Here is a 22,495-nt window from a genome sequence, read left to right on the forward strand (position 1 = left end):
TGATCCCCAAGTTTGCCCATGCAGGGGTTCCAACTCAGAGGCAGTGGCCTGGGCGTATAGCCCAGGCCTTGGCCCTAGCCCCTCCCCATCGGAATATTCTCCTTAAAGCCCACACTCCTTGCCCTCTGTGCCCATAAAGGAGAAAGAATCGAGAGTCTTGGACCAGAACTCGAAGTCCCTGCAGCCACCAACCAAAGCCCCCTGCCAAGTCCACCAGGCCAAGCCAGCTTTTCCTATTGCCTAGGTGCTCGTAGGGGGCGGATGAGGGGCGGGTACCTTCCCCCCGGTGCACTCGTCCAGAGGTGGGGCTTCCGAAGCTCGGCAGGACCTCCAAGTTCCTCTCCCAGGGAACTGCCCCGCCCCCTCTCTTCCCGCGGGGGGTCAGTACCTGAGGAAGCGGACAGCCTGCAACCTCGCTTCCTGCCAACTCCGAGAGAGGGCTGCCCGGGCCCCCAGCACCCCCGGGCTCCCGGCGCACATTCTCCCCAGGCGCAGCATCCCGACGTAGGCTGCAGTGGCTCGCATCGCCCAGCGTCCCGGCCAGAGTAAACTTTTAAAGTGAGCCGGGGCGGGGCGGGCGCGGAGCAGGCGGGGAGGCGGGGAGGGTGGCCTCTGCCTATGGGGTGCGGCGGACTCGGTCTCGGCCGGCGGGGCGGGGCGAGGCGCGGCGGTGGCGACTTCGCGCGGGGCCACCTTCCCCGCGGACCCCGCGACCCTCCCCCTCCTACCCTCGAAGAATAGCCCTGGTTTCCTCTGGATCCGAAGGCCCCAGCTGCAGTCCGAGACAGATCTTCCTCGCGACCATTCTCAGGGGCCTGGATGTTAGAGGCGCAAACGTTTGTTGATTTTCCAGAGGGGCCAGATGGCAAGGTCAAGATCCGTCCATCCCCTGCCCCCTTTAGCGCTCGGGTCACGTGCTGGCCCCGCTGCTTGCAAGCCAGGGGCCAAAGGAGCAGGCGCGAAGCGCCCTTGAGGCATGCCAGCTGGAGCAGAGGGCCCGCAGGGGTGGGGAGGCAGCCGGGACAAAGGGTGTCACGGGTGAGCCCCCTGCGAGCCCGCTGGAGCCAGAGTCGTAGCTGAGGCCAGATGTCAGCTTCAGAAGGGACACCAGTTGTACCCCATCTCACACGAGGCATCCTCCCATCCCTCCTCTGCTGCCTCTGCCTTGACCTTCTTCACAGGGTTGGGGGCCGGGCACTGTAAGGTGGCCTCAGGGACTGGGACCTGTGTATTTCATCCTCCATCTGCCTGTCTTGGGGCCTGTGGCACAGTTCCCTGTGCTGCCCTAGGCGTGAATGGAAAGCAACCCTATGCCCCTCCTTAGGGTTCCTGAGTTCCAGGGGTGGGTGGGGTACTAAGACACGGGCGAGCTGCGGGACACAGAAGGTGATAATCCTGCTCTGCTCCTGGCTAGGAAAGGTGGCACTGGGCACCAAAGAGTAGCACAGTTTATGCCTGTTCCAGGTCCACACTGCCTCGGGCTAGCCATGACTCTTCCTCTAGAGAAGGAGCTGGAGAAGAATGAGGCAAAGGCCCTGGCAGTGTGACCTCCCCTCTCCTGACAGGAGGAGATGAAGTGAACTCTGCCAGGCAGAAGGGGTGGCTGAGAGTGGAGCCTGGCCTGAGGTGACGTTTGCCCTTATCTGGGAACTCTGGCTCCATTTTGGTCATGAGAAGGAGTCCAGGCTGAGCCTCTTTATGATCTTGAGCGTGACCTCAAATCCTCCCTGGAACCCCGGTTCCTAGGGAGGGTCCACACACTTCAGTTTCTGTGGGGTTGGTGCAGGAAGAGACAGAGGAACAAAGAGATCACAGGAGGCTGGGCCTGCAAGGGTGTGCCTTCCTAATTAGACTAACTCTTTGATAGTGGACCAGGGAATGTGGAGGGCTGGGGCATTCACAAGTCTGGGGTCCCAGCCCAGACTGGCAGGCTCAGCCTCTAGCTTGCTTGGTGACCCTGGGTAAACCATTGTCCCTCTCTTGGCCTATGAAGTGAGGGGTAGGTACTGATCTTGTAGGTCCTTCCACTCTCCTGGCTAGTTTGAGGGTCAGTCCTCAGCAGGAGAGAAGTGGGTTCCTCCTTGAACTTTGCTCCAGCCTCGGCTTTTCAAGACACTGGGCTTTCCTGACTCTTCCTAGGTGCACAGGCCGTGGCATCATAGCCACCAGTTTCAGGGTATCTTGTACATGCCAGGCTCTTCAAGGACATTTTCTCTGACCCTCACAAACACCCTGCAAGGAACAGGCATGCCTTGGTATGTGTCTTTGTTTTTATGGATGAAGAAACTGAATCCTAAAGAGGTTCAGCCTCTTAAACATAGGTCAACGCTCTGCCCGTAGTCTCTTTGTGGCTTTGGGCAAGTCACGGGGCCTCTCCAGCCTCACTATCTGTCAAATGGGGATCATAATACCAACTTCATGCAGAGGGCTGGATAAGAATCGAGTAGGTGGCACAGAACTGGTAGTTGGCCAGTTTTCAGTGATTGTTTCTTCCTCCATCCTCTCCTTCCTCTCGTGTCTTCACTCTAAGACCTTCCTCTGTGTTAGGAATTGCAAACCTTTTTTAGGAGGGGGAATTGTTTTATTTCTGCAAAGCCCTGGTAGGCAGTAGTTCTGTGGATGGGGAGGAAGGCTGGGAGAAAGTCAGGATGGCTGGTGGGGAAGTCTGTGAGCCATGGTGGGGGAATCATGTTGACCCAGCATTCTTGGGTTAGTATAGGGAAGTGGCAAGCAGGGCAGTGGGCCATCCAGGTCTTCCAAGTTCCCTTCCTTCCCTTTAACCAATTCAATTCCCCATTGCTCCCTAAGGGGCCTTCTGCCTGAGCCATCACATCTCCTTTATGCTGCAAGTGACTTGCATGATTTATGATCCCTGTAGTTTGGCTCATGCCATTGGCTACCATGAGAAAGCCCTTGTTCCCGCCCCTTTGCCCATGTCCTGCTTCTGTGCTTCAAAAGCAGGCTCAAAATGAAAACACCATTTATTGATTTTTTTTCATTTGTAACATCAACCTATGAATAAAGTACAGAAGACCTAGTCACAATTACAGAACAGAATGTAAATGTAAGTATCACTAACCTTGGAAGTTACATCTGTCAGTAGTTGAGAGGGAAAGGGCGGGGCAGACTATAAAATAAAAATAAAGGAGTATGTCATTATGTACAAAAATAATAATAAAACTATAGTAGCGGCCGGGCGCGGTGGCTCAAGCCTGTAGTCCCAGCACTTTGGGAGGCCGAGGCAGGCGGATCACGAGGTCAGGAGATTGAGACCATCCTGGCTAACACGGTGAAACCCTGTCTCTACTAAAAAAAAGAAAAAGAAAAAGAAAAAATTAGCCGGGCGTGGTGGCAGGTGCCTGTAGTCCCAGCTTCTTGGGAGGCTGAGGCAGGAGAATGGCTTGAACCCGGGGGGCGGAGCTTGCAGTGAGTTCAGATCCTGCCACTGCACTCCAGCCTGGGCGACAGAGCAAGACTCTGTCTCAAAAAAAGAAAAAAAAGAAATATATCTCCAAAGAAGATATACAGATGGGCAATAAGCACTTGAGAAGGTACTCAAAAAATTCAGATCAAAACCATCCTCGCACTCACTAGGATGGCTGTTATTTAAAAACAGCAACAGGCCCGGTGTGGGTGCTCATGCTTGTAATCGCAGCACTGTTGGAGGCCAAGGTGGGTGGATCACTTGAGTCCAGAAATTTGAGACAGGCCTGGGCAACGAAGTGAGAAACTGCCTAAACAAAAAGTACAAAAATTATCTGAGTGTGGTGGTGCGTGACTGAGGCAGAAGGATCGCTTGACCCCGAGAGGTTGAGGCTGTGGTTAGCTGAGATCACACCACTGCACTCCTGCCTGGGTGACAGAGCAAGACCCTGTCTCAAAAAACAACAAAAAAAAGAACACCCACACAAAAAAACAGAAAATAACAAGTACTGATGGGGATGTGGAGAGATTGAACACGTGTGCATTGGTAGTGGGAATGTAAAATGGGGCCACCGCAATGGATGGTATCGTGGTTCCTCAAAAAATTAAAAATGAGTTATATGATCCAGCAATTCTACTTCTGGGTATATACCCAAAATAATTGAAAGTAGGGACTCCAACAAACATTTGTGTACCAACATTCACAACAGAATTATTCCCAATAGCCAAAAGACAGACACAACCCAAATATTCATCAGTGATTGAATGGATAAACAAATGCGGTATATCCATACAATGGAATGCTATTCAGCTTTCAAAACAGGAAGGACATTCCGACACATGCTACAAGCCACATGAACCTTGAACACATTGTGCTAAGTGAAATAAGCCAAACACAAAAGAATAAATACTGTATGATTCCATTCATATGCGACCCTTCAAGTAGTCAAATTCATAGAGACAAAGTGGAATGGTGGTTGCCAGGGGTGAGGTGTGTGGGGTGGAGAATGGGGAATTATTATTTGTTTAATGGGTATAGAGTCTCAGTTTAGGAAGATGAAAGGGTTTTGGAGATGGATGGTGGTAATGGTTGTATAACAATGTGAATATACTTAATACCACTGAACTGTACCCCTAAAAATGGCTAAAACGATATATTTTATTTATGTCTATTTTTCCACAACTTTTAAAAAAACTTTTCTTTGGGGCATGGCAGTGGGAGGAACAGTGAGGGCAGAGAACAGGCTTTTGTTAAAAAAGCTATTTTCGGTCGGTTGCAGTGGCTCATGCCTGTAATCCCAGCACTTTGGGAGGCTGGGTGGGCGGATCACAAGGTCAGGAGATCGAGACTGTCCTGGCTAACACAGTGAAATGCTGTCTCTACTAAAAATATAAAAAATTAGCCGGGTGTAGTGATGGGCACCTGTAGTCCCAGCTACTCAGGAGACTGAGACAGGAGAATGGTGTGAACCTGGGAGGCAGAGGTTGCAGTGAGCCGAGATCACGCCACTGCATTCCAGCCTGGGTGACAGAGCAAGACTCAGTCTGAAAAAAACAAACAAACAAACAAAACTGTTTCCTTATTTTATTTTCTAAGATGGTATATATGATTTCTCTTAATAAAGTTTTTTATTAACATACCTGAGGGAGGCTTCAATCAGTTACAGGAACTAATGAGTTTGATGAGGTGTTCACTGTAAAAAAAGGAGTACAAAGAGTTTACTTAGACTTAGAATCAACTTCAATCAACTTCAGCGTCAGATCTGGAAAGAATCCAGCCTTAGTGCTTTTTCTGTCAATGACCTTCAGCAAATCCCTTTTCTCTAGTGTAATTTTTCATAGCTCTCTGTGGTAATTGTCTCCAAATAGTAAGTGAAAAATGGTCCTTTTAAAGAATTTCCTTCACTGTGTGTTTGAGAACTGAGCTGTCTAATAAGAAATGCAGTGATCATGAAGGAGAGGTGGAGAAAAAGGAGAGACCGCTGGCAGCCGCAGAAAGAAAAGGGGAGAGGAAGATGAGGAAGTTTCAGTTTTCAAAGAGGTTGAAACGACTTGGAACAGAATGCATATATTCTACTAATCAAGTCAATTAGATCCTGTAGTCAATATATATTTTTTAAAAAGCCTAATAAAAATTGTTTTAAACATGGATGTTTCTCATTCTCAAACTGAAAGTGAAAACAAGGAACTTGCTGTGAACTACTGTGTAGAATCAAGTTATCTTTTTTTTTTTTTTTTTTGAGACTGTCTTACTCTCACCTGGGCTGGAGCTGGAGTGGTGCAGTAGGGCAGTCATAGCTCACTGCAGCCTTGAACTCCTGGGGTCAAGTGATCCTCCCACCTCAGCCTCCTGAGTAGCTGGGATTACAAGCGCATGCCACCACACTGGGCTAATTTTTCTTTTTTTGCAGAGATGAGGATCTCAATGTGTTGCCCAGACTGATTTTGAACTCCTGGGCTCAAGTAATCCTCCTGATTCAGCCTCCCAGAGAGCTGGGATTCACAAGCAGGCACCACCACACCCAGCTGAGTAAAATTATCTTGATTGCGACTAACAATTGCTGCAGGCACAGGCAGACGTGTTTTTAAGTGATCTGTATTTTCTTGCTTACATCCCCAAATTGAAAAACTAAGCCATAATCCCAGCAACTGCCAAAAACACTATGAAAGCCTTGCTTTTGTAAGAGGATAGGACAAAAATCTTTATTTGGATGGCATAATACTTTACTTCCCCTGGGTCAAAGTCAAGAACTAAAATCAACTGTGAAGTCTTGGATAAAGACCCAGTGTTAAACCAAATCTAATTTAACTTCCCTTTTTTATTCATTGGTTCAACCTTCATTCATTGAGTAACTACTTGCGGACAAGCATGATATGAATGAGACATGGCGTCTGCTCTCAATGAGCTCGCTGTCTAGGAGAAAACACCAGTCCTGAGACTGACAATGGCCTGCACTGCAGCCAGTGCTGTGTGAGGGAGGCTGGGGGAGAGGCATCTACCCAAGGTGTGTTGCAGAAGGTCTCCTGGAGGTTTGCATCTAGTCCTGAGAAAGAAGCAGTGTGTCAGTTTCCTATTGCTGCTGGAACAAATTGCACACATGTAGTGGCTTAAAACCCTAGAAATTTATTGTCTTACAATTCTGGAGGCCAGAAGTCTTAAGGGAGTCTCACGGGATTAAAATTAAAGTGTTGGGCCAGGTGCAGTGGCTCATGCCTGTAATCCCAGCACTTTGGGAAGCCGAGGTGGGTGGATCACCTGAGGTCATGAGTTCAAGACCAGCTTGGTCAACACGGCGATGTCCCATCTCTATTAAAAATATAATAATTAGCTGGGCGTGGTGGTGCACACCTGTAATCTCAGCTACTCAGGTACAAGAATCGCTCGAAGCCGGGAGGCGGAGGTTGCAGTGAGCGGAGATCCAATCACGCCGCTGCACTCCAGCCCGGGCAGCGAAGTGAGACTGTCTCAAATAAATAAATAAATAAATAAATAAATAAACAAAATCAAGATGTTGGCAGGGCTGGTTCCTTTGAGGGAAACCAGAGAAGAATCCATTCCTTGTCTCTTAGAGCAGCTAGTGACTCCAGTTTTTCTTTGGCTTATGGCCACATCATTCTAATCTCTGCCTCTGTGCTCACATTTCCTCCTCTTTGTCGAATCTTCCTCTGCCTTCTTTGTTTTATTTTTTTGAATAAGGTAGTGCCTTCCCTCATGGTCTTGGTATGCCTTTGATGAGCAAGGAAAGCCTTTCTCTGGAAACCCCCAGCAGACTGCCCTCAGGCTCCTCTGCTATGACTGCTACGCATGCCAACAACTAATGCCAAGCGGGACATAGTACTATGGGCATCAGCAGAATAGCTCACTTTTGGTCAGTGTGATCAGGTAAGACTTCTTAGAGGAGGTGGCATTTGGACTGGAATTTGAAGGATGAAAAGGATGGTGACCATGGAAAGGGAGGAAGGAAAGGGCATTCCAAGCCAAATGGAATGAACAGAGGGGAGAAGGCAGGAATAAGGAAGAGATGAACAGTTTTACAGGAATGATTTTTTAAGTGCCTTCTATGGACTAAGAACTCATTTAATCCTTATGAAAAAAATAGCTTCTAGCCGGGGGTGGTGGTGCACACCTGTAGTCCCAGCTACTCAGGAGGCTGAAGTGGGAGAATCCTTGAACACAGGCGTTTGAAGTTACAGTGAGCTGGCTGGGTGCCATGGCACAGGCCTATAATCCCAGCACTTTGGGAGGCTGAGGCAGGCAGATCACGTGAGCCCAAGAGTTCAAAACCGGCATGGGCACCACGGTGAAACTCCGTCTCTATTTAAAAAAAAAAAAAAAAAAAAAAAAAAAAAGTTACAGTGACGTGATCACGCCACTACTGCACTTTAGCCTGGGCAACAGACCAAGTGCCTGTCTCAAAACAAACAAACAAGAACAGGCTGGGCTCAGGGGCTCACATCTATAAATCTGAGCACTTTGGAAGGCTGAGGTGAGCAGATCACTTGAGGTCAGGAGTTTGAGACCAGCCTGGCCACATGGTGAAACCCCATCTCTACGAAAAATACAAAAATTAGCCAGGCATGGTGGCACACATCTGCAATCCCAGCTACTCAGGAGGCGGAGGCAGGAGAATCGCTTGAATCTGGGTGGCGGAGGTTGCAGTGAGCCGAGATCACGCCACTGCACTCTAGCCTGGGTAACAGACAGTGAGACTCTGTCTGGTAAAAAATAAGTAAATAAAATAAACAAAGAAACAAAATAGTTTATTCTGCAGGTGGAGATTTATGATTGAGGAATCCAGGCTTGGAGAGATTAGATAATGTGTCCAAAGTTGGTAGAACAAGATTTGATCTCAATTCCATCTCAACATATGATGATTTTATTTATTCATTCATTCATTGCTTATTTATTTGTAATAAACATTTCTATATTATAATTTATTACAAAAGTAATAAGGCTGATTTTAGCAAATCTTTAAGGTGAACTAGGTTTAAAAAGTATGGATATTCAGCTATACATTTTCCTAGGATCATATAAACATGTTTATCTCCTTTATATATATTATTATATATTATATATTAATATATCATATCTCTGTTAATATTATATATATTTTTTTATTTTCTCTTTTAAGAGAGGAAGAGTTGCTATGCTGCCCAGGCTGATCTTAAACTCCTGGGCTCAAACCATTCTCCGCCTCAGCCTCCCAAGTAACTGAGACTACAGGCATAAGCCATTAAATCTGGCTATTTTTACAAAAGAAAAAAAAAGGACCATGCTGGACAATTAATGGAATCAGAATAAAGTCTATAGATTAGAGAGTAGTATTGATCAGTGTGAATTTGTTGATTTTTACAATTGTCCTATGGTTATATCTTTCCTTGTACTTAGGAAAAACACATTGATACATTTAGTGATAAAAGGGCATCATATCTGCAACATATTCAGTTTAGAAATTGTGTGTGTGTGTGTGGAGACAGAGAGAGAAAGATAAAGCAACTGTAGTGAAATGGCAAATGGGAGATCTGGGTAAAGAGTGCACAGAAGGGCCGGCTGCGGTGGCTCATGTCTGTAATCCTGGTACTTTGGGAGGCCGACGTGGGTGGATCACCTGAGGTCAGGAGTTCGAGACCAGCCTGACCAACATGGAGAAACCCCGTCTCTACTAAAAATACAAAATTAGCTGGGTGTGGTGGTGCGCGCCTGTAATTCCAGCTGCTGGGGAGGCTGAGGCAGGAGAATTGCTTGAACCTGGAAGGCGGAGGTTACAGTGAGCTGAGATTGCACCATTGCACTCCAGCCTTGGTGACAGAGCAAGACTCTGTCACACACACACACAAAAAGTACACAAATTATTATTATTATTTTTTTTTCTGAGACGGAGTCTCACTCTGTCGCCCAGGAGTGCAGTGGCTGGATCTCAGCTCACTGCAAGCTCCGCTTCTCGGGTTTACGCCATTCTCCTGCCTCAGCCTCCCAAGTAGCTGGGACTACAGGCACCCACCGCCACGCCTGGCTAGTTTTTTGTATTTTTTTAGTAGAGACGGGGTTTCACTGTGTTAGCCAGGATGGTCTCGATCTTCTGACCTTGTGATCCGCCCGTCTCGGCCTCCCAAAGTGCTGGGATTACAGGCTTGAGCCACCGCACCCGGCCCACAAATTATTTTTATTTTATTTTTATAATAGAGATGGGGTCTTGCCATGTTGCCCAGGTTGATCTCAAACTCCTAGCCTCAAGTGATTCTTCTGCCTTGGCTTCCCAAAGTGCTGGGATTACAGGTGTGAGCTACCACACCCAGCTCCAGGAATTCTTCTTTCTATTCTTGCAACTTTTCTGTAAATCTGAAATAATGTCAAAATGAAATTCTGTTTTTAAAAAATGAGATCAGGCCATGTGCTGTACTCAATGACTTGAATTTTTTTTCTTGACCATATGCAATAAACTTTTTTTTCCAGGTCAATACGTACAGTTCCTAGTCATTCTCTTTAATGGCTGTGTAATTTTCCACAGTAATGTTCCATTGTATAAATACATTCTCAGGTTTTCAACAACTCACTTGTTGATGGAGTTGACTTTTTTTTTTTTTTTTTTTGGTTTTTTCCTGAGACAGAGCTTGCTCTGTCACCCAGGCTGGAGTGCAGTGACACGATCTTGGCTCACTGCAACCTCCGCCTCCTGGGTTCAAGCGATTCTCCTTCCTCAGCCTCCCGAATAACTGGGACTACAGGTACGTGCCACCACACCTGGCTAATTTTGTTTCGTTTTGTTTTGTTTTTAGTAGAGACGGGGTTTTGCCATGTTGGCCAGACTATTCTCCAACTCCTGACCTCAGACCTCAGGTGATCCGCCCACCTTGGCCTCCCAAAGTGCTGGGATTACAGGCATGAGCCACTGTGCCCCGCGTTTTTTGTTTGTTTGTTTGTTTGTTTTTTGGTTTTGTTTGGTTGTGGGAGGGTCTCACCCTGGAGTGCAATGGTGCAATCATGACTCACTGCAGCCTCACCCTCCTGGGCTCAAGCGATCCTTCTCCCTCAGCTTCCTGAGTAGCTGGGACCATAAGTGTGGGCCACTATGCCTGACTAATTTTAGTACTTTTTGTAGAGACAGAGTGTCCATCCCTATGTTGCCCAGTCTGGTCTTGAACTCATGGGCTCAAGCAACCCTCCAGCCTTGGCCTTCCATAGTGCTGGAATTACAGGCATGAGTCACTGTGCCCAGCTTCATGGCGATTCTTGCACATTTTTCTTGCCATGTAAACTTGACTTTTCCCGCTATGAGCATTTTTAAAAAATATATTTATTTAAAAAGTACAATTGTTGTCATATCCCTCTATATGCTTTTTTTTTTTTTTTTTTTTTTTTTTTTTTTGAGACAGAGTCTCTGTCGCCCATGCTGGAGTGCAGCGGCACAATCTCGGCTCACTACAAATTCCGCCTCCCTGGCTCAAGCAATTCTCTGCCTCAGCCTCCCGAGTAGCTGGGATTATAGGTACCTGCCACCAAGCCCAGGTAATTTTTGTATTTTTAGTAGAGACGGAGTTTCATCATCTTGGCCAGGCTGGTCTTGGACTCCTGACCTCGTGATCTACCGGCCTCGGACTCCCAAAGTGCTGGGATTACAGGCGTGAGCCACCCCTCTATATGCATTTTTTTTTTTTTTTTTTTGAGACGGAGTCTCGCTCTTTTGCCCAAGCTGGAGTGCAGTGGCGCGATCTCTGCTCACTGCAGCCTCTGCCTCCTGGGTTCAAATGATTCTCCTGCCTCAGCCTCCTGAGTAGCTGGGACTACAGGCGCGTGCCACCATGCCCAACTAATTTTTGTATTTTTAGTAGAGACGGGGTTTCACCATGTTGGCCAGGATGGTCTCCATCTCTTGACCTTGTGATCTGCCCGCCTCAGCCTCCCAAAATACTGGGATTACAGGCATGAGCCACCGCACCCGGCCCCTCTATATGCATTTTAAGATAATATGAGGCCAGGTGCAGTGGCCTGCCTATAATCCCAGCACTTTTGCTAGGTGGCGATGAAAGGATGTCTTGAGCCCAGGAGTTCAAGACCAGCCTGGGCAACATAGGGAGACCCCGTGTCCACAAAAAATTAAAAAATAGCCAAGTACAGTGGCCCATGCCTGTGGTCCCAGCTACTAGGGAGGCTAAGGTGGAGAGGATCACTTGAGCACTGGAAGGTAGAGACTCCAGTGGGCTGTGATCACACCACTGCATTCCAGCTAGGCAACAGAGCAAGACCCTGTCTCAAACGAACAAACAAAGAGAATATTTACTTAGGTCTAAAAACAAAAACAAAACAAAAATCTTGGGATTTCTATGTGCAATTGCCTTCAATTTGAGGGTTACCTTGGTAAGGGCTGACTTACAGGAACATGGTGTATGTTTCCACATGTGGAAGTATTTAAGGAGAATTTATAGCCGGGCGTGGTGGCTTATATCTGTAATCCCAGCACCTTGGAAGGCTGAGATGGGCAAATCACCTGAGGCCAGGAGTTCAAGACAAGCCTGGTCAAATGGCAAAACCCCATCTCTAGTAAAAATACAAAAGTTAGCTGGGTGTGGTGGCACACACCTGTAATCCCAGCTACTTGGGAGGCTGAAGCAGGAGAATTGCTGGAACCCAGGAGGTGGAGGCGCAATGAGCTGAGATCATGCCACTGCATTCTAGCCTGGGAGACAGAGACTCTGTCTTGAAGAAAGCAAATTTATGTAAGTAAGTAAACTGTATAAACAGAGATCAATATTAAAATATACTTTGGGGGCTCACGTCCTCAAGGCCTGAGACTGCCTTTTTTTGTTGTTTTTTTGTTTTTTTTCTTGAGATGGAGTCTTGCTCTGTTGCCCAGGGATGGAGTGTGGTGGTGTGATCTTGGCTCACTGCAGCATCCACCTCCTGGGTTCAAGCGATTCTTCTGCCTCAGCCTCCCGAGTAGAGTAACTGGGACTACAGGTGCATGCCACCACACCTAGCTAATTTTTTTTCTTTTTCTTTTTCTTTTTTTTTTTTTTTGAGATGGAGTCTTGCTCTGTCACCTAGGCTGGAGTGCAGTGGCGCACTCTCGGCTCACTGCAAGCTCTGCCTCCTGGGTTCACACCATTCTCCTGCCTCAGCCTCCCCAGCAGCTGGGACTACAGGCGCACACCGCCACGCCTGGCTAATTTTTCTGTATTTTTTGTAGAGACAGGGTTTTTACTATGTTAGCCAGGATGGTCTTGATCTCCTGATCTTGTGATCCACCTGCCTCGGCCTCCCAAAGTGCTGGGATTACAGGTGTGAGCCACCATGCCCAGCCTGATTTTTGTATTTTTTTTAAGTAGAGATGGGTTTTTGCCATGTTGGCCAGGCTGGTCTTGGACTCCTGGCCCCAGGTGATCCGCTTGCCTTGTCCTCTCAAAGTGCTGGGATTACAGACGTGAGCCACCATGCCCGGACTGCCTTTTTTTTTCAACCCACCTCCCACTATGATGACAAAGCACAAAGGGACTCAGCTGCCCTTAGAAAAGTTGATTCCTGCTGCGTGGTGCTATTGGCTCTTTCTCACCTGTCTCTCTGTGGATCCTTGACGCACTACTTCATATTATTGTGCTCATTTTTTCAATGTTTAAAAATTTATTTATTTAGAGTGGGGGGGGGTGGGCTCTCACTATGTTGCCTAGATTGGCCTCGAACTCCTAGGCTCAGGCAATCCTCCTACCTCAGCCTCCCAAGTAGCTGGAATTACAGGCAGGGGCTGCTGCTCCTGGCTATTATATCTGTTTTACAGAAGGAGGAACAGAAGCTGGTACTGTAACAAGTTGCCAAGATTGCCCCAGAGTTAGCAGTGGCTGCATTGGCCTGACACCCAAGGGTTTTCAGGCAGCTGATGACTCCTGTCCTGGTCTTGATCTTGGGCTTCTCAATTGCTACTGGTACTTGTGTTCCATTTGGCAGCTCCCTGAACAACCTCAGACATCCAAGCACAAGGTGGCATTTGGTTTTGGGGGGGGGTTCAGCCTAGGGCCAGCCTGTTGTTTCCAAGAAGAAGGCTGCCAACAGATGACAGGCTTCACTTTCTCACAAAGCTGCAGGGCTCTAGCCTAAGAGATTTAAACAAATCTTCCCCAAGTGAACTGACTTGTCGTCAGTTCCTTGCTCTGCCTCTCTGCTTCCCTGGGCTGCACCGCTGCCTGTCTGGACCTGACCCATCCTTCAAAGCCCAACCTAAATGCCACCTTCTCCATGGAGCCTTTTCTGATTTCTCTCTTCTCTATAGGCTCCTCCTCCCCACCATGCTGGGTTTGCACCCACCTTTCTTGGAATGCATTCACTTTTCTGCTGTGATTATCATTAAATAGTTGACCTTTTTGAACCTCAATCACTTCACCTGTAAAACTGACATATGTCTGTTTTTACCTGTAAAACTGACAGTGGTGGATGGCAAGCGAAAGCTCAGCCTTATAATATCTGCTTTATAAGTCTGTTGTGAAGGCCAAGTTAAAAGACCTGATATACGTAAAGCACAGTCCGAGGCACAAAGAATGTTTTAGCACCTGTCGACCTGATGTTATCACACACACACAGCCCTACATATTCATGCACAGATCTCATCTGTATGTATTCAGGCACTTATCCTTTTACCTTGTATAATAATTATTTGCATGGACTGTAGGCGCCTTCGTGGTAGGAAAAATAGGGTGTAGTGAAAAGAAACAGGATTTGGAATAAAAAAGTCTGCCCCTCAACCAATGGTGTGGCTGCGAACAAGTGGCTTTTCCTCTCTGAGCTTTGGTTTCTTCAGAACAATAAAATGTGCCTCACTGTCTCCTCATGTACATTATCAAAATAAGATAATGGATGCTCAAGGATTCAGAGATTGCCAAATGCTAATGTATGTATGATCCAATTGCCCTTGTCTGTTTCCCAGAAGCCCAGCACAGTGCCTTGCTGGGGACGGGTTGAGGTGTGCACAGCGGGGATTTGTTCAGTAAGGAGTAGACCATTGTGAGAGACAGGACTAGCTAGATTTCCTAGACCGACTAAGAATCCCGAAGCCTAACTGGGGAGGTGACCGCATCCACCTTTAAACATGGGGCTTGCAACTTAGCTCACACCTGACCAATCAGGTAGTAAAGAGAGCTCACTAAAATGCTAAGTAGGCAAAAATAGGAGGTAAAGAAATAGCCAATCATCTATCGCCTGAGAGCATAGGAGGAGGGACAATGATTGGGATATAAACCCAGGCATTCAAGCTGGCAACGGTAACCCCCTTTGGGTCCCCTCCCGTTTTATGGGAGCTCTGTTTTCACTCTATTAAATCTTGCAACTGCACACTCTTCTGGTCCGTGTTTGTTATGGCTTAAGCTGAGCTTTCGCTTGCCGTCCACCACTGTTGTTTGCAACTGTTCCAACCCTCCGAATCCAGCAGGGTGTCCGCTGTGCTCCTGATCCAGCAAGGCACCCATTGCTGCTCCCAATTGGGCTAAAGGCTTGCTATTGTTCCTGCACAGCTAAGTGCCCGGGTTAATCCTAATCAAGCTGAATAGAGTTATAACACTCACCGCATGGCCCAAGATTCCATTCCTTGGAATGTGTGAGGCCAAGAACCCCAGGTCAGAGAACAAGAGGCTTGCCGCCATCTTGGAAGCGGCCTGCCACCATCTTAGGAGCTCTAAGGACAGGGACCCTCAGTAAGATATTGGCAACCATGAAGGGAACTCCAAGCCAGTAATATTGGACCACTTTTGCTTGCTCTTCTGTCCTATCCTTCCTTAGAATTGGAGGAAAATACTGGGCATCTGTCAGCCAGTTAAAAATGATTAGCGTGGCCGCCTCACCTAAGACTCAGATATAAGGCTGTCTGGGAAAGGGCTTTCTAACAACCCCCAACCCTTCTGGGTTGGGAGCGTTGGTCTGCCTGGAACCAGCTTCTGCTTTCAATTTTCCTGGGGAAGCTGAGGGCTGACTAGAGGCAGAAAGCCGTCATCCCAAACTCCCGACGTTAGCCAGTTGAGATCATGGCTCAGTCAGAAGTCTCTACTCAACAGTCACCCATGCGTGCACCCCTACCTTTCCTTCTGACCCATACCTCCTGGGTCCCAAGCATGACTTTCTTAAAAGTGTAGCCCCAAAATTCTCCTTACCTCTGAATCTACTTCCTCTGATCCCTGTCTCCTAGGTACTGATGCTTCAGACTTTCACTTCCTCTCCCAAGTATTAGAGCAGGTTGTATCTCCAAAGGGATCTAAGGCAGCTCTATGCTGTGTCCTTAGGCATCTAGGCTATGAACCCAGGGAGTCTTGTCCCTGGTGTCCCTCCCAATTGAGGCATACAGCTTTCTACATGGGCAGTTATGTGGGACCTGTTCCCCACCACCCTTGCCAGGGCCCCAAGTTTATAAATGGCTAGGAGGATTGCTCTTCCATTGTGTGAGATGCTCTCCTCCCCTGATTTCTACCCATCTTACCCCTCTGTGATACAATCTCCAAGCCTTGGCTCATTGGCCAGGGCCTTAGAACTGATGACCCAGTACTTTAACAACTGGAACTGGGTCATCAGTTCTAACAACAACATAATAGATCAAGATGGAAGTGAATTGAGCAAGTCAAGGAGAGAAGAGAGAGATAGAAAAAAGAGAGGGAGAGAGAGAAAAAGAGAGATAAATGTAGTAAAGAAAAAACAGTGTGCCCTATTCCTTTAAAAGCCAGGATGAATTTAAAACCTATAATTGATAATTGAAGGTCTTCTCTATGACCCTATAACACTCCAATATTGCCTTGTTGTCAGTGTAAACAAGGGCGTAGCCTGAAAACACTGAGACCACAGTAGCCTTCCTATCAAAAATCCTTAACCCAGCAACCCACAAATGGCCCAAATGCATTCAATCTGTAGCAGCAACTGCTTTGCTAACAGAAGAAAGTGAAAAGTAACTTTTTTTTTTTTTTTTTTTTGAGACGGAGTCTTGCTCTGTCACCCACGCTGGAGTCCAGTGGCGTGATCTCGGCTCACTGCAAGCTCTGCCTCCCGGGTTCATGCCATTCTCCTGCCTCAGCCCCCTGAGTAGCTGGGACTAACAGGCGCCCGCCACCAGGCCCGGCTAATTTTTTTTTGTATTTTTAGTAGAGACCGAGTTTCACCTTGTTGGGCAGGATGGTCTCGATCTCCTGACCTCATGATCCACCCGTCTTGGCCTCCCAAAGTGCTGGGATTACAGGCGTGAGCCACTGCGCCCAGCCTAGAAAAGTAACTTTTAGAGGAAACCTCATTGTGAGCACACCTCACCAGTTCAGAATGATTCTAAGTCAAAAAAGCAAATAGGTGGCTTACTAACTCAAAAATCTTATAAGTATGGGGCTATTCTGTTAGAAAAAGGTGATTTAACATTAACCACTGAAAATTCCCTTAACCCAGCAGATTTCCTAACAGGGGATTTAAATTTTAATTACCATACAAAGTTCTGACCAGACCTAGGAGGAACTCCCTTCAGAACAGAACTATAGATGATGGCTCCTCCCAGGATTGAGGAAAAACACAATGGGTATTCAGTAATTGACAAGGAGACTCTTGTGGAAGCAGAGTTAGAAGAATTGCCTAACTGGTCTGCTCAAATGTGGGAGCTGTTTGCCCTCAGCCAAGCCTTAAAGTATTTACAGAATCGAAAAGACTCTATCTCAATCCTGACTCAAAAGGTTACCGACACCCTCTCTGAAGCGAATTTGCGTAAGAACTGTTGTTTATGGGAATGCATCTTGATGGGGCAGCTGGGTTGTTACGAAATACTCAGGAACCCAGCCCAGCTCTAGAACTTGCCTCTGAGCACAAAGGCAATGTTGGGCACGCTGGTAAAGGACTAGAATCCAGCAGCCCAGACCCTTTTGTGGTCAAGAAAGGCGAGAAAAGGGGTGCAGGACTGCTACATCAGTGATCGTAACTAATCCGATAAGCAGAGGTCCATGGGTGGTGACACACCTTGGAAAGGAATAAGCATTAGGACCATAGAGGACGCTCTAGGACTAATGCTCATCAGAAAATGACTAGGGGTGCTGGCATCCCTATGTTTTCTTTTCAGATAGGAAACATTCCCCCCAAGGCAAAAATGCCCCTAAGATGTATTCTGGAGAATTCGGCCCAGAGTGTATGTACCTTTTTCCCTGTCAGACTTGAAGCAAATTAAAATAGACCTAGGTAAGGCTGGGCGCAGTGGCTCACTCCTGTGATCCTAGAACTTTGGGAGGCTGAGGCGGGCAGATCACGAGGTCAGGAGATCGAGACCATCCTGGCTAACAGGTTGAAACTCCGTCTCTACTAAAAACACACGCACACACAAAAATTAGCCAGGCATGGTGGCGGGCACCTGTAGTTCCAGCTACTCGGGAGGCTGAGGCAGGAGAATGGCGTGAACCCTGGAGGCGGAGCTTGCAGTGAGCCAAGATCGAACCGCTTCACTCCACCCTGGGCAACAGAGTGAGCGTTCGTCTCAAAAACAAAAACAAAAACAAAAAACAGACCTAGGTAAACTCTCACATAACCCTGATGGCTATATTGATGTTTTACAAGGGTTAGGACAATCCTTTGATCTGACATGGAGAGATATAATGTTACTGCTAGATCAGACACTAATCCCAAATGAGAGAAGTGTCGCCGTAACTGCAGCCTGAGAGTTTGGTGATCTCTGGTATCTGAGTCAGGTCAATGATAGGATGACAAGAGGAAAGAGAACAATTCCCCACAGGCCAGCAGGCAGTTCCCAGTGTAGACCCTCACTGGGATGCAGAATCAGAACATAGAGATTGGTGCTGCAGACATTTACTAACTTGCTAGCTAGAAGGACTAAGGAAAACTAGGAAGAAGCCTATAAATTATTCAGTGATGTCCACTATAACACAGGGAAAGGAAGAAAATCCTACTGCCTTTCTGGAGAGATTAAGGCCAACTAATCTTGATAAGTTTATCACTCAGTCAGCTGCAGACATTAAAAAAAAACTTCAAAAGTCCGCCTTAGTTCTGGAGCAAAACTTAGAAACCCTACTTGAATTTGGCAACCTCAGTTTTTTATAGTAGAGATCAGGAGGAACAGGCAGAACAGGACAAATGAGATAAGAAAAAGGCCACCACTTTAGTCATGGCCCTCAGGCAAGCAGACCTTGAGGGCTCTGGAACATGGAAAGGCTGGGCAAATCGAATGCCTAATAGGGCTTGCTTCCAGTACGGCCTACAAGGACACCTTTTTTTTTTTTTTTTTTTTTTTTGAGACAGAGTCTCGCTCTGTCGCCCGGGCTGGAGTGCTGGAGTGCAGTGGCACGATCTTGGCTCACTGCAAGCTCCGCCTCCCGGGTTCACGCCATTCTCCTGCCTCAGCCTCCTGAGTAGCTGGGACCACAGGCACCCACCACTACGCCCGGCTAATTTTTTGTGTTTTTTAGTAGAGACGTGGTTTTACTGTGTTAGCCAGGATGGTCTCGATCTCCTGATCTCATGATCCACCCGCCTCGGCCTCCCAAAGTGCTGGGATTACAGGCGTGAGCCACCACGCCTGGCCAAGGACATTTTTAAAAAGATCGTCCGAATAGAAATAAGCTGCCTCCTGTTGATGCCCCTTATGTCAAGGGAATCACTGGAAGGCCCACTGCTCCAGGGGATGAAGGTCCTCTGAGTCAGAAGCCACTAACCAGATGGATCCAGCAGCAGGACTGAGGGTGCCCAGGGCAAGTGCCAGCCCATGCCGTCACCGTCACAGAGCCCCATGCTTGACCATTGAGGGCCAGGAGGTTAACTGTCTGCTGGACACTGGCACGACCTTCTCAGTCTCACTCTCCTGTCCCAGACAACTGTCCTCCAGATGTATCACTATCCAAGGGGTCCTAGGACAGCCAGTCACTAGATACTTCTCCCAGTCACTAAGCTGCGACTGGGGAACTTTACCCTTTTCACATGCTTTTCTAATTATGCCTGAAAGCCCCACTCCCTTGTTAGGGAGAGACATTCTAGCAAAAGCAGGGGCCACTATACACTAGAATTAGAAGGAAAAAGGATAAATGTATATACAGACTCAAAGTATGCTTACCTAGTCCTCCATGCCCATGCAACAATACAGAGAGAAAGGGAATTCCTAACTTCCGAGGGAACACCTATCAAACATCAGGAAGCCATCAGGAGATTATTATTGGCTATACAGAAACCTAAAGAGGTGGCAGTCTTACACTGCCGGGTCATCAGAAAAGAAAGGAAAGAAGAAATAGAAGGGAATCGCCAATCAGATATTGAAGCCAAAAGAGCCGCAAGGCAGGACCCTCCATTAGAAATGCTTATAGAAGAACCCCTAGTATGGGGTAATCCCCTCCGGGAAACAAGCCCCAGTACTCAGCAGGAGAAATAGAATGGGGAACCTCACGAGGACATAGTTTCCTCCCCTCAGAATGGCTAGCCACCAGAGAAGGAAAAATACTTTTGCCTGCAGCTAACCAATGGAAATTACTTAAAACCCTTCACCAAACCTTTCACTTAGGTATTGATAGCACCCATCAGATTGCCAAATTATTATTTACTGGACCAGAGTTTTTCAAAACTATCAAGCAGATTGTCAGGGCCTGTGAAGTGTGCCAAAGAAATAATCCCCTGCACTACAGGCCATACATTTCAATCCCTGTATCTTTAACCTCCTTGTTAAGTTTGTTTCTTCCAGAATCGAAGCTGTAAAACTACAAATGGTTCTTCAAATGGAGCCTCCGATGCAGTCCATGACTAAGATCTACTGCGGACCCCTGGACCAGCCTGCTAATCCATGCTCTGATGTTGGTGACATCGAAGGCACCCCTCCGGAGGAAATCTCAACTGCATGACCCCTACTACGCCTCAGTTCAGCAGGAAGCAGTTAGAGCAGTCATCAGCCAACCTCCTCAACAGCACTTGGATTTTCCTGTTGTAAGGGGGGACTGAGAGACAGGACTAGCTGGATTTCCTAAGCCAACTAAGAATCCCTAAGCCTAGCTGGGAAGGTGACTGCATCCATCTTTAAACACGGGGCCTGCAATTTAGCTCACACCCGATCAATCAGGTAGTAAAGAGAGCTCACTAAAATGTTAATTAAGCAAAAACAGGAGGTAAAGAAATAGTCAATCACCTATCGCCTGAGAGCACAGGAGGAGGGACAATGATAGGGATATAAACCCAGGCATTCAAGTCAGCAATGGCAACCCCCTTTTGGTCCCCTCCCATTTTATGGGAGCTCTGTTTTCACTCTATTAAATCTTGCAACTGCACACTCTTCTGGTCCGTGTTATGGCTTGAGCTGAGCTTTTGCTTACGGTCCACCACTGCTGTTTGCTGCTGTCACAGACCCACCACTGACTTCCACCCCTCTGGATCTGGCAGGGTGTCCGCTGTGCTTCTGATCCAGCTAGGCACCCATTGCTGCTCCCGATCAGGCTAAGGCTTGCCATTGTTTCTGCATAGCTAAGTGCCTGGGTTTGTCCTAATTGAGCTGAATAGAGCTATAACACTCACTGCATAGCCTAAGATTCCATTCCTTGGAATCTGGGAGGCCAAGAACCCCAGGTCAGAGAACAAGAGGCTTGCCACCATCTTGGAAGCGGCTTGCCACCATCTTGGGAGTTCTAAGAACAAGGACCCTCCCCATAACAATTGTGCTTACTTTATTTGGTCTTCCTGGTTCCCCTCTGAGACAAGCTTTTTTATTTTTTGTAGAGACAGAGTCTTGCTGTGTTGCTCAGACTGGTTTTGAACTCCTAGCCTCAAATAATCCTCTCACCTTGACCTCCCAAGTATTGGGATTACAGGTGTGAGCTACCCTGCTCGGCCCCTCTGAGATAAACTTTAATATCCCCATTTCAAAATAAGTAAACTGAGGTTTGGAGTGGGTAAAGTGGTTCATTCATTCCTTCGTTCATTCATCTATCTATTCATTTATTCCACAGACATCTGATTTAGCAGCTATCCTACATCAGACAGGCTGACTCTGGGCATATGAAGATGATTAAGACAAAAATCCCTGTCCTCACAGTCCAGAATGAAGGACAGACACATAAAGATAAGTAGAGTACAAGATGGATCATGAATTGTAGCTAATATTTACTGGGTACTTACTAAGTGCCAGTGACTGCTGTAAGCTCTTGGTGTGTTTTACCCCTTCAGTTCTCCCCAACCTCTGTTAGGTACATGTCTCATAGATTGATTCATAGATAAGACTGAAGCCTGGTGATTGCCTGCGGTTTTATAAGTAACAAATGGCAGAGCCAGGATGAATACCCAGTGGATGGGTATTAGTGCCAGAGGTCCCACTTGGCCATCAAGCTCTACCATCTCTTGATGATAAAGTAGCACACGGGGCCGTAAGTGGGTGGGGGAGGCTAACTCAGTCTGGCATTCACGGTGTTCAGGGGAGATTTCCTGAAAGACTAAGGAATTAGCTAGACAGAGGTGAGTGGGGGGAGGCAGGGCCATCGCAGGGGAGGGCCAGATGTGGAAGCCACCTCCCGGAAATCTACACAGCATCTAGGCCAGGCAGGGACTGGAGCGTGTTTGGAAGGTGCAGAAGCAGGCAGGACCCAGCCTCGAAAGGAAAGTGGTCCGTATCCTAGAGATAGCTGCAAGTTTGAAGGGTTTTACGCAGGGGAGAGACTTGGTCAGATTTTTAGAAAGATCAGCGGGGAGCGGGGTGAAAGTGGATGGAAGGACAGAGACAAGCACTGAGGCAGTGAGTGGGGAGGAGAGGAGAAATTCAGGAAGTCGAGTTTTCCCGATGATGGTTATTCGGGGGTTAAGTAGAGGACAGGGAGCAGTTCTAGAGGACACCCAGCTTCTGCTCCTAATCAGGGGGATTGGGGTGATCAGATGAGGTCAGTATTGGATGTCAACCCAATCTTCTGGCGTCCAGTCCGTGCCCTTTTGCCTCTTGGCACTGCCAGCAATAATGCCCGAGGGCCACCGGTGAACCGGGCTCGCAGCCTCCAACCCCACCCCTCCGACGGCTGCGACGTGCAGTGGATCACTCTGGGCACCAGGGGGCGTGCCCGCACACGCTCGGGCCGCTCTGGCCCAGCCCATCTCAGTGGTCGCGGAAGGTGACGTGGA

At 47.6% G+C, this 22,495-nt stretch overlaps 1 protein-coding gene and 1 long non-coding RNA gene across 2 annotated transcripts in view; one reads left to right on the forward strand and one right to left on the reverse strand.

Moving 5' to 3' along the window:
• The window catches only part of LOC105472381 (acyl-CoA synthetase family member 2), a 48,739-nt gene extending 48,196 nt beyond the window's left edge, over positions 1 to 543 (reverse strand). The window contains exon 1 of the mRNA XM_011725561.3: positions 389 to 543. Coding sequence (XP_011723863.1) covers positions 389 to 525 — 137 coding nt within the window. The 5' untranslated portion in view covers positions 526 to 543. The remainder of the gene's footprint in view (positions 1 to 388) is intronic.
• Positions 428 to 20,664, forward strand: LOC105472382 (uncharacterized). Its single transcript, XR_981545.2, has 2 exons — positions 428 to 558; positions 20,074 to 20,664. It is a non-coding gene; the product is annotated as an uncharacterized lncRNA (long non-coding RNA).
• Positions 20,665 to 22,495: the final 1,831 nt, after the last annotated feature.

This window comes from Macaca nemestrina, chromosome 17 (assembly GCF_043159975.1).
Source record: "Macaca nemestrina isolate mMacNem1 chromosome 17, mMacNem.hap1, whole genome shotgun sequence".
NCBI classification, from domain to species: domain Eukaryota; kingdom Metazoa; phylum Chordata; class Mammalia; order Primates; family Cercopithecidae; genus Macaca; species Macaca nemestrina.